The sequence below is a fragment of the Mesoplodon mirus genome (assembly GCF_964341445.2).
Source record: "Mesoplodon mirus genome assembly, chromosome: 3".
Classification (NCBI taxonomy): Eukaryota; Metazoa; Chordata; class Mammalia; order Artiodactyla; family Ziphiidae; genus Mesoplodon; species Mesoplodon mirus.
In genome coordinates, this window is record NC_138978.1 from 2490044 (window position 1) to 2501233 (window position 11190).

Consider the following 11190-nt stretch of genomic DNA (forward strand, 5'->3'; position numbering starts at 1 on the left):
CCCCTATGCTCACGTGGCATTTTAGGCCCAGCACTGATGGCATAGGAGGTAGATCTTCCCCTGTCTCAAACTTTCTCCTGGCTGCTCAACAGTGGCCCATAATATTATCTTCTCACAGTTACTCATTCCTTCCTGGGAATTAATTAGTTTCCTGGGGCTGCCATAACAAAGAACCACAGACTGGGTGTCTGAGGCAACGGTCATTTATTTTCCCACAGTTCTAGAAGGTGGAAGTCTGAGACCAAGGGATCAGCAGAAATGGTTCATTCTGAGGACTCTGAGAGTATCAGTTCCATGTCTCTCCTCTAGATTCTGGTGGTTTTTTGGCAAAAGTTGTCCATTATTGGCTTGTAGATGCATCACCCCATCTCTGCTTTCATCTCTACATGGCATCCTCCCTGTATGTATGTGTGTGTCCAAATTTCCCCTTTTTATAAGGACACAAGTCATATTGGTGTCCTACTCTATATGACCTCATTTTAGCTCAGCTAATTATATTTGCAATGACCCTATTTCCAAATTAGTTCACATTCAGAGGTTCTAGGGGTTAGCATTTCAACCTGAGTTTTGGGGGACACAGTTCATCCCGTGACACCTCCTCCTCCTTGCCATGCTCATCTGTAGGCACTTTCTTGCCAAGTCTGACTTTGGGCCTGGCCTTGGGGTTTGCTTTGGCCAAGGAATGTGAATGGATGTCATAGAGCCTATTCCAGGCAGAAGATTAAATGTGCACATGTGGTTTGGCTCTGTGGTTCTTGCTTCTATTCCTCACCATGAGGATAGCACTTCCGGATTTGGGGTGCTCCTTGAGCCTGGGTTCTAAAAAAGGAGACACGTGGAGCTCTGCATAACCCAGCAGAACTCAGCAGAGTCCAGCAGGATGCAGCAGAGCCCAGCAGAGCCACAGCCAATCTACAGCCCTTGGATAAAATGAGGAAGAAATAATTGCTTTTGTTGTAAACCCCTGAGATATCGGGATATGTGTTACTGCAACAGAAGCTGACCATTACGCTAATTTTCAGCATAATTAATGGCTGGAGGGAACCACAGATGCAAGCTGATGTGACATAAGTACTTAAGAACTCCATCACACACCATGAAAACATTCTATTATTTTAAAATACTATTACTGCTAATAAGAGCTTAACGGCATCAACTTCACCATCATTTGATTTGAGGCCCACATGGATGGAGGCATATGAGACCTGACTTAACTGTTTTCTATGAATTATTCAGAGAAGTTTCTGCTGCGAGATGCAACAGGATGGGGACATCATGCTCCTGAAGGCTCTGGATCCTGGGATCTGCAAGAACAAACGAGGTGTTCCTGATATAAGCAGACCAATGCCCTGTCTTGTCCAGGATCCTGAACTATGACATGGTCCCTTACACCCTCTCTTGTGACTGACAGTTCTTTGGAAATCCACTCATCCTTCCCACGTGCCAAGGCAGTTTAGCTTTGGGGTGATTCAAATCTAAAGAGGATTCATCTTCCAGCTCTTTGCCTCCAGGATTGCACAGGGAAGCCAGACCTTTGACCTCCAGTGCAGAGACCACACACAGGGTCTTTATTTGGACAGCAGTGATGGATGGGGGGGCTTCCCCTGCTGGGTTCAGGTCTTGCCTGGTATACCGCGAGGCACTCCATAAAGGTCTGGTCAATGAATAAAAGCGCCTCTTATATCTGCATTGTGCTCTTAGGTTTACAAACACAGATGACAACGCTTGGTAGGTTCCAAAGCCTGGCACTTGTGAGGGAGGCATGAGGATCCCAGTTTCATAGCGGAGGCAGCTGAGAAAATAAATAGGGTCACGTGGCCATTTAGTTGGGACACTAGGATTTGAACTCGGGTCTGTCTGACTCCGAAGTCATTCTGTGGTGTACAAGATGAGCAGGTGGTGGGATTTTGGGGTAACCAAAGACCATCCTGCCTATACACCCTCTCCATTGGCTCTCTGGTTCCTGAAATTCACACAGAGCTCTTGCATTAAGGCATTGAATGGAAACTCCTATTGTACCTTTGCTATCCATTTACCTTTTAGGATGGTGTGTTGATCTGACTATGTGGTTACCACCCTGAGAGATTAGGGTGGGAGGCAGGGGTTTTCTGGGTGAGGGGATGGGAGGGGAGGTGGAGGCTTCCCTCCCAGAAGTGCTGAACTCTGCCCTGGGGGTTCTGTGTAAGCAGAGGGCAGAGGAGGATGTAAAGGCTCATGATGGGGTTGGCGGAGGGGGAGGGAGGAGAGAAGAGCCCCACGGAGGAAGGAGGCTGAGTGGGGCTGAGTGGGTGGAAAGTGTTAGGACATGAAGAGCCAGGGAAGGAAGGAGCAAGTCAGAGGTTGGCTGGGAACCACTGACCTGTTAGGTGTCAGGAAGCTCCTGTATCCAAGGAAGGTGGTCGGGGGAGGTGAGCAGCTCTGGGCAGGGGCTAAACCCTTGGCCCTTCCCCCATGAGGGAGGCTGGCATGTGGCTGCATCCAAACCTGGCTATCACGGCCCCACTACCACATTTCCTGAGCCCCACCTGGCATCTGGTTGGGAGGCTCTGGGGTTGGCTGTACTCACCCGTGAACGGAGCTGGGCTGAGTCACCTCAGGAGCTGGCAGGAGTTTCCAGTGTCTCAAGAATCAGACGGTCTTGAAATTGCTGATCAGAACTGTCAGATTAGGCCCAGGCCTTGGTGGGGGACAGTTAATTAAGTGGAAGGACCAGACGTTCCAGGCTCACTTTACCTGATGGAGTAAGGCTGCTGAGCCAGGGGTTTAAGAGGAAGGCCTCTCACTGTGCCAATTTATCAGGCGATTTGGGATCTCAAAATTAGGGCCGTTCCCTCGTGTTTGCCCTTGATCTTAACACTGCCGTTCTCAGGGTGGATTGCGGAAAGTGAGTTTCCTTACTGTGGTTCTAGGGGAGGTGACAGTCGAGGGCTGGTGGGAACGGCGTCTGTGTCTTCTGGCCCAGCCCCGCTCCCTGTCCTCAAGCTCTCCATCCACCAGGAAGTACGACGGGAATAAGGAAGGATGCTCCACCCCTCGTGACAGGCAGATGAGCTGGGGGACCCCGCCTGGGGCATCACAAGGGGCCTTGGAATTGACTCTTAAAGGGGGATGGAGGGGGACTCATCTCAAGGAACAAAGACATGAAAGCCCCTCCCCCTGGAGGAAAGCCAAGCAGAGAAGGAACCCCACAGAGTGGAGATGGGCCACTGCATCGTAGTGACACAGGCTGGAGCGCTTTGCTGCAGAGCCTGCACCTGAACAAACGTCTCCTTGAGCAACAAAACACAAAGAAACCCTAAGGGACTAAAAATAACTGCGTACATGTGCAGTTGGGGCAAATTCTGGACAACAAGATAAGACCAAAAACCCAACGGCCATTTCTGAAGAGCCGGGAGCAAAAGCAGGGTGTCGGGAGCAAAAGCAGGGTACAGCGCATGACCCCTGCACACCACACCATCAAAGGGGTGGGCAGACCTTTAAGCCACCCCTCTGGCCCAACCCCTGGACACACCCCTACGCTCACCCCATATAAGGAATCAGCTTGCCCTTCCTTGGGGAGAGAGCAAGGGAAGCTGTTGTTTGTACTTGCTACCCCCCTGCTGCAGCAGGAGCCCCCATAAAGCCTTGCCTGAATTTCTTGTCTGGCCTCTTATCAATTTCTATTGATTAAGGAGGCCAAGAACCCTGGTCAGTAACAGTAGGAGAGCAGTGAGCTGGACGCTGTGTCCTCCTGGGTCTTGTCCCCCAAGAAGAGTAGTGCAGGACGGACCCTCTTCAGAGACAGGCGTGTCCTTCACAGTGGCCTCCCCACACTTACAAGGATGCAACCTACCAGGGGTGTGGAATACGTGGGTCTTGAATACTGTTTGAATGAAAAAGAAAAAGACCAGATGACCTTAACGGTGCTCCCTGGCTGTAAAACGCTGTGGCTCCAAGGTTATAAGGCTGAGGGGCACAGCAGAGGGGCCGTCAGTGTTGAGGGAGCCCAGGGGCATCCTGGAGGAATATGGAGAGATGGCAGGGGTCTTGCTGAGCTCTGGGTCGGAGGCACAGGAGAGTCTTGGAAATTTGGGGGGTGCATGAGTTTCCTGGGGTTGCCAGTACCCTGCTTTTGCTCCTGGCTTTTCAGAAGTGGCAGTTGGGTTTTTGGTCTTTTTGTATCTTTTGTCCAGAATTTGCCCCAACTGTGCATGCATGCAGTTATTTTTAGTCCCTCATTGCTCGAGGAGATGTTTGTCCAGGTGCAAGCACTGCAGCAAAGTGTCCCTGGTCCCAGGTCCCAGCCTCTCTCATTATGATGCAGTGGCCCAACTCCACTCTGTGGGTTTCATTCTCTGATTAGCTTTTCTCCATTAGCATTGCAAACTGGGGGGCTTAAGACAACAGAAATCTGTTCTCTCTCAGCTCTGGAGGCCCGGAGTCTGGGATCGAGGTGTGGGCAGGGCTGGTCTCCTCTGAGGAGAGATCCCAGGCCTCCCTCCCGGCTCCTGGTGTTAACGTTTATTTTGTTATTGATGATAAGGATGAAGATGGTGGTTTTTACCAGATGTCAGTCAGCCACCCAATGGAGCCACCAGATGCTACTGAATGATCCAGATGAAAAGAGACTAGAAATTTTCTTTTTTGAGGTTTGTGATGGGTGGTCTGTGGGGACCCTGGAATTGCTGATACCACCATTGTCACATGGCCTCCTTCTCTGGAACTGTGTGTCAGCATCCAAGTCTCCCCTTCTTATGAGGACACCAGTTACTGGACCAGGGCCCACCCAATTCCAACATGACCTCAATGTCAACTTGATTATATCTGCAAAGGCCTAATTTCCCAAATAAAGCCACATTCTGAGGTTCTGGGTGGACATGATTTGAGGGGGACATTGCTCAAGCCAGTACAGGGAGCAAGAAAACGGGTTCGGAAGGTAGTCGCTGAATACAATCTCTGCTACTTGACGCATCCCTGGGCCTGTGCATGGGGCCTGGAGTCAGTAACTTCCTTGGGGGCCTCTCCCCCATCTCTCTATGACACAGGCTGTCCCCAAAGCCACAGCTAAGCATGTGGGCCTGGGGGTGGCCCAGGCGGGCCTGGATGGAACCCTCTTCATTCCACTGCGGAGGGCACCAGCCCGAGCCCAGACTTCCCACATCCGAGTGAGTTTGGACCATCTCAGGGGCTCCTCTTAGAAACATCTCAGGGAAGATCAATGGCTAATTATCCAAACAGAGAGGCCCTGGTCAGAAAACCCCTCTCGGGGGTCACAGCCTGCCACTCCGGCTTTTATGCTTCAGATTAGTTGTCTTGACTGTGGAATAGAAATCAATACATTTCAGAGAAGCGTGGAGATCCCTGGAGCGGATCCTCAGCTGGGCAGCCTCTCAAGCTGTTCTCACTATTTTAGACACTTAACAAGGCATCGGGGGCAGGAGGGCCCTGGGGGAGGCAGGAGTCAGGCTGACCGCGGCCCGATAGCGGACCCGGAGGGAGAGGAGGTGCCTCTACTCTTCATTAGGATGGTGTCCAGACCCACGAGCCTCGTGCGGATAGCTGCCTTTCCATCCCACCGGCGTGTGCGTTTCTTCAGGAGGTATGGGCCCACCGTCCTGGAAGCCACTCTGTTTGGCCAGAACCAAGGGGTCTGAAGTCAAACATCAGGTCTGTGAGATGAAAACATCACACTGCTCTTTAATGGACTGCAAGGCAGCCACTGATCCTGCCTTGAGGCCGCGAGCTTGGCGAAGTCGGGGAGGCCGGAGAGCTGGGCCGTGAGGAGGAGCCTTCGCAAGGCTGTCAGCGCATCGCAGACGACCCTCAGGGCTGTTTGCCCTTGGTGATGTCTCAGGGGCATGGAATGAACTGGAAAAGTGGATAGGAGCAGGTGTGAGTGTAAAAGGGCTCCCCGACCCATGCCTCCAATGTGTGTGTGCCTATGTGTGTGCATGTGTGTATGTGTATGTTTGTGTCTTGTACGTGTGTCTGTGTGTGTGCATGTGTGTCTGTGCGTGTATGTGTGTGCATGTATGCACGTGTGCGCGCGTGTGTGTGTAGGCTTCCCCACACCAGAAAGCAATTCTCAGATGCCAGCAGGATGCCCCAGAATTTGACTCAGTTCTGACACTATTCACCCCAAGAGAGAATCAGAGCCCACAGATTAAGGGCTCAGTCCCACAAGACCACCCTCCACTTCAGACACCAGTCCTAAACCCAGGGTGTCACCTGTGCTTCTGACCAACCTGCTATAAAGCACAGATTCCCATACCCCATCCTCAGGTTTAATTAATTTGCTGGAATGGAAAACCCGTTTACTCACTAGATTACCGATTTATCATATAGGGTATTAAAGGATACAAACCAACAGCCAGATGAAGAGATACACAGGGCGAGTTCCCAAACAAAGAAGGTTTTGTCCTGGTGAGTTTGGGACCCAGCACCATGGCATGTAGAAGGCTTCTGCTTCGCCAACCTGGAAACTCTCCAAAAAAGGGGCAAAAAGCTGTCCTTCTGGGTTGTTATGGAGGCTTCATTATATGGTCATGATTGACTAAATCATTGGCCAATGGGATTGATTCAACGTCCAGCCCTGCAAGAGATCAGGGGAGGGATGAAAGTTCCAACCCTCCAATCACAGGGCGGATTCTCCTGGTGACCAGCCCCACTCTTGGGTGGGATTCAGAGGTCACCTTCCTTGAAGGGTTTTCAGGAACTGAGGACCAGAGACCGAATTTTATCCCACAGCTCCAATCGCTCAGGAAATTTTAAGGGTTCTGAGAGCTGTGAGCCAGGAAATGTGGATAAACACCAAATATATATGAGAAATATGTATTTGGCCATCTGAGTGACCAAATATATATATTTTCCTATAAATCACAATATCACAGTGAGCTGGACAGAGCAGCTGTCCTCAGTCCCTGATTTGGAGAAGCACATTTGGAACAGCCCTTGGCATCCCACGTGGGATGTGTATGTGGCCCTTATACACCATTTCGAGTCTGATGCAGTAAATTATTATTTTCCCAGAGCAGGTGCTTCCCCCTGAAATGTTTCGGAAGGGAATGCCAGCTTCTCATACTGAGAATGACCCAGAGAACCTCAGATCAGTCTCCCAGGTGGAAGCAGCTCTTAAGAGCTCTGGACAGAAAGGACCCAAGTGGAAGGACCTGGCTAGGGAAGACAACTCTGCCCTCCCTAATTAGCTGGGTGACCTTGGGCAAATCACTTAACCTTCCTGAGTCCCAGCTCCATCATCTGTAAAATGTAGGCAGAGACACCAGCTGCTCTGCTGGCCCTGGGTCTCAAGGCTCACTTGAGACAGCCAGCAAAAGCAGCTGGTAAACTGCAAGGTCCAGAGAAGTGTACCCTGTGATTTCTGCATCTCCTTCATGACAAATGGTCCACATATTGGAGGGAATATTGGTTCTTCCGTGATGATAGGGGATAAAGCATCTAAGCCTCCACTGCAAACCAGGACGGGAGACCAGAGCAAAGCAACGTTGCAACATCAGAGAAAAGCTGAATAGTCACAGCTTGGGTCTCAGTTTGCTGAAATTCCCGGGAGAAGTAGTTCCATGAATTTCTTTTAGCAAACATTTACGGAAGGCCACCTCTGCGCCAGGCTCAGGGCTTCAGCAATCGAAAGATAGGCACCCAGTGTGACCTCATGGGTCTTGCCCATGCGCATGGATAAAGCACCTACTATGTGCTGAGCCGAGGTGGCCCCATTCCACTGTCAGATGTCTCTCTTAAGTAGATACTGCTGAACTGTCCTCATTTTAGTAATTGGGGAAAGCATCATATATCTCTGGTCAAACAAAGATGTTGAAGAATCAAATTTCCAGAGGGGCTTGGAAGGAGGGCTGCCCTCTGCAAGGAGGGAGAAGGGCGAGGTGGGGGTCAGCCTGGAGCAGCTCTCCCGCAGCCCTTCCTGGGCCTGATGAAACTCTCCCCAGCCTAGGACCTCCACTGGCTCCCTCTGAGCCAAGAAGCTTCCAGGCTGGGGTAGAGTATGGCTGTTTTCTCCAGTTCTCTGTCTGGTAAGGGGTGGACAGCAGCGGGAAGCTGAAGGCAGCTTGCTGCTGCTCCTGGGGTGGCCAAGGGCACCACACAAGCCCTGGGCACTGTCACCGCAGGCTGTGTGGACTGGATCAGCGATCCTGGCAGCTGCTGGATGTGCCGGGGTCACAGAGGGAACGGCATGGGGCAGCTTCTGTTTAGGTCCTTTGCCCTCACCCTCAAAGCAGGCTCTGAGATACCACTGCCTAGCTTGTTCCCAGGTCCTGTGACCTGCTGTGACCTTGGGTGCCCGGAAGGTCTGATACCTGGTCCTGGCTGGGACGCTGCTGACTACGAGCTGTGCCGAAAGCCTTGTGAAAGTGACGTGGGAGGAAGAAATGGAGACCACTTGTCTGCCTGTCCCTGCTTGCCTCCGTGTGGTTTGGGGGTCCCCGGGCTGCAGATGCAGGCTCCCAGGGGCTGGGATGGTCCCTCCACGTGCTGCGAAGGCCAGGGGTGGGGGCAGGAACCCTCCGTGCGCCCCACTCGGAATCCGCATGAATTGAAAACAGTGATCCTACATCATGCCAGGAAGATAATGGGCTTCCTGGGTCCCAGCTTCCGGCTGGAGCTGTGAAGTCCAGTGGGGCAGGGCCAGGTCTGATGTTTCAGAAATTTCTTCCCCAGGGTCTGGCACTTAGGAGACTGCGCTGGGTGAAGAAAGGTCCTCGGTGTGTTAGGTAGGCACAGTGCAAGATATGGAAACTCTGATGTGATCACAAGTGGTTTTGGGAAACACTGGATAATACAGAGCTGAGTAGTTTTCTTTCTCATAGTCTTTCCCAGAGTTTTATTACTGAAAGCATGTGGCGTTTCTCTTCCCTGTTTGACTGAAGAATCGACTTTTTTTCCTTTTTTTTTTATTGAGGTAAACCATACATAACATAAAATTTTCTATTTTAAACATTTTTTTTTTTTTTTGCATATAGAACTGGCTTTATTTGTTTCTGGAATTAAAACCTTCTTGTAGCCATAGGAATTAGGAGAGATCACCATTAAAGAGCAATTAAGATTTCCTCTTCAAAATTTAAAACCTTTTAAGTAGTTGAGATAGTGGGAGCCATTTTATGGGCAGGATAAAGTCAAAATAGCATGAGGAACAATCAGAAAAAAATTATTCCCTCAGTAGCAATTATAATAACATTTGTTTTATTCTCAAGGCTCAACCAGACAGTTTTGTGGTAAGATTCAAGAGCCTGTAAGGTTTTGACTGGCTTGTGGCCAGGCTTATTTCAGGACAGTTATACTTAACTCCAGCTTGCTGCCTGGACGTCCTCAACTGGGTTCCAAATATCTTTTGTATAATGGGCCTTAACCTGTCAAAATATAAATGCAGAATGTATTGCAATGACATGAAGGACTGGTCACATTAAATATGTCGTTATTAATTGGTAAAGTGGAGAAGAGATAATAGGATCTAGGACTTCTGTAAATCAAGTTTCATACTATATGGGCACATAAAAAAATTGAACCACATTACTCAAGATACACAATTGTGGAGACTACATGACATTCTAAAGTGTGTAAGTGCTCACCTGACCCTGACATTTTTTGGGTGCCATTATGTAAACATTTTAAGATATTGGTGTAGCTTACTGTGGAAATTTTAGAAATCAGTGGCTTCCATTTGCTATACGATACTACCTAGCATAGATAAATCGTCATTTTAAAATTATAAAACTCCCCCCAGTGTATATATGGGGTGTGTGGGGTTACAGGGTGGTAGTTCCATAAAGTGTACTGAGTTTCAGGGGCAAATAATGATAGAAACTAAATGTTACAATTTGTTCCATCTTCATGATTACAGGCATTACAGGGCAGGGTGGGTAAAGGAGGCAAATAAAGTGAACTCTTTTCTCCCCCCGTTTAACCAGATGCAGCATTTTGGCACTTTTATGATACACAGGTTGACTTAATTCATTTACTTAAGTTGAAAGCTGGCAACAGCAAATCTTTGCAATTTAGGATCCTCCTGCATAGCCACTCCAAGGATCTTAATTGCTGAACTACACCATGAACTCTGAGATGGTGTTCAGTGTTCTTGAAGCTTTCACATCTTAATATGAGATCTGACACCTCTTAAGGTAGGGAACTGTTAAAAGCTGTCTTCCTCTTGGCTAACCCGGTCCACCAGCAATCTTAACAGTTAAGTTACTATATAAAAATAAAACAGTGCTCCCAAGCATTGATCGAAACTGTTGTGCTGGGAACCCTTTCCAAAGCATTATCTCCCTGAGAGAAAAGAGAGATCCTAACCAGTTGCTTCCATGAACAGTAACCCCAGTACAGTGTACAAGTAATGTCGTTCGAAGCATAACTCAGGCAACCTTGGTCATCCTGACAAGCTTATCAGCATTTACATACAAGATACATTTAAAACCCATCCCAGACCAAGTATTGCAACCATAATCCCATTATTTAGCAGATTGAGTTCCTGCTGATGCCAAAGCCAGAAATTTCAAAGCAAAGAGTGATCTTTTTCATCATCTTTTACAAATGAGAGAAAAATATCAAGAAGGAGGACAGGAAACTCCTCTCTCCTAAATTCATCAAATGGATGCTGTCTTCACAGCTTTAACTGACACGATCCAGAGTCCTCAATTTCCCAATTTGAGGAGTCCATTTTCAAGGTGACTGTCAAGGTCAAGAAGAGCTTTCAGGCTTTTCTTTGCCATGGCCCATGAACTCCAGTCCTTCAATAGGAATCTCCTTCCCCTTTATTGCTTTCTGAACACACCGCTGGTAGCGCTTGAAGAGGTTGGTGCACGGGTCCCCGGAGCAGTCCCCCTTGAGGAATTTCTCGGCAAACCAGCGACTGAAGCACTGGTCGTACTCACGCTTCATGTCGGTGCAAGCCTCCCCTACGCTGTTCATGGTGTCGGCGGTCTATTTTAAACATTTTTAAGTGGCATCAAGTACATTCACAATGTTGTGCAATCATCACCACCATCCATTTCCAAAGCTTTTTTTTTTTTTTTTGTGGTACGCGGGCCTCTCACTGCTGTGGCCTCTCCCGCCGCAGAGCATAGGCTCGGGACACGCAGGCTCAGCGGCCATGGCTCACGGGCTCAGCCGCTGCGCGGCACGCGGGATCTTCCTGGACTGGGGCACGAACCCGTGTCCCCTGCATCGGCAGGCGGACTCTCAACC

The 11190-nt window shown here is 49.4% G+C and overlaps 1 protein-coding gene across 1 annotated transcript; it reads right to left on the minus strand.

The window, feature by feature from the left end:
* Window positions 1-9599: 9599 nt before the first annotated feature.
* LOC309800282 (TP53-regulated inhibitor of apoptosis 1-like) lies at window positions 9600-10914 on the minus strand (the record flags this gene model as incomplete). Its single annotated transcript, XM_082614345.1, has 1 exon — window positions 9600-10914. The coding sequence occupies one exon, from the start codon at window positions 10912-10914 to the stop codon at window positions 10684-10686; it is 231 nt and encodes a 76-aa protein (XP_082470471.1). The 3' UTR covers window positions 9600-10683.
* Window positions 10915-11190: the final 276 nt, after the last annotated feature.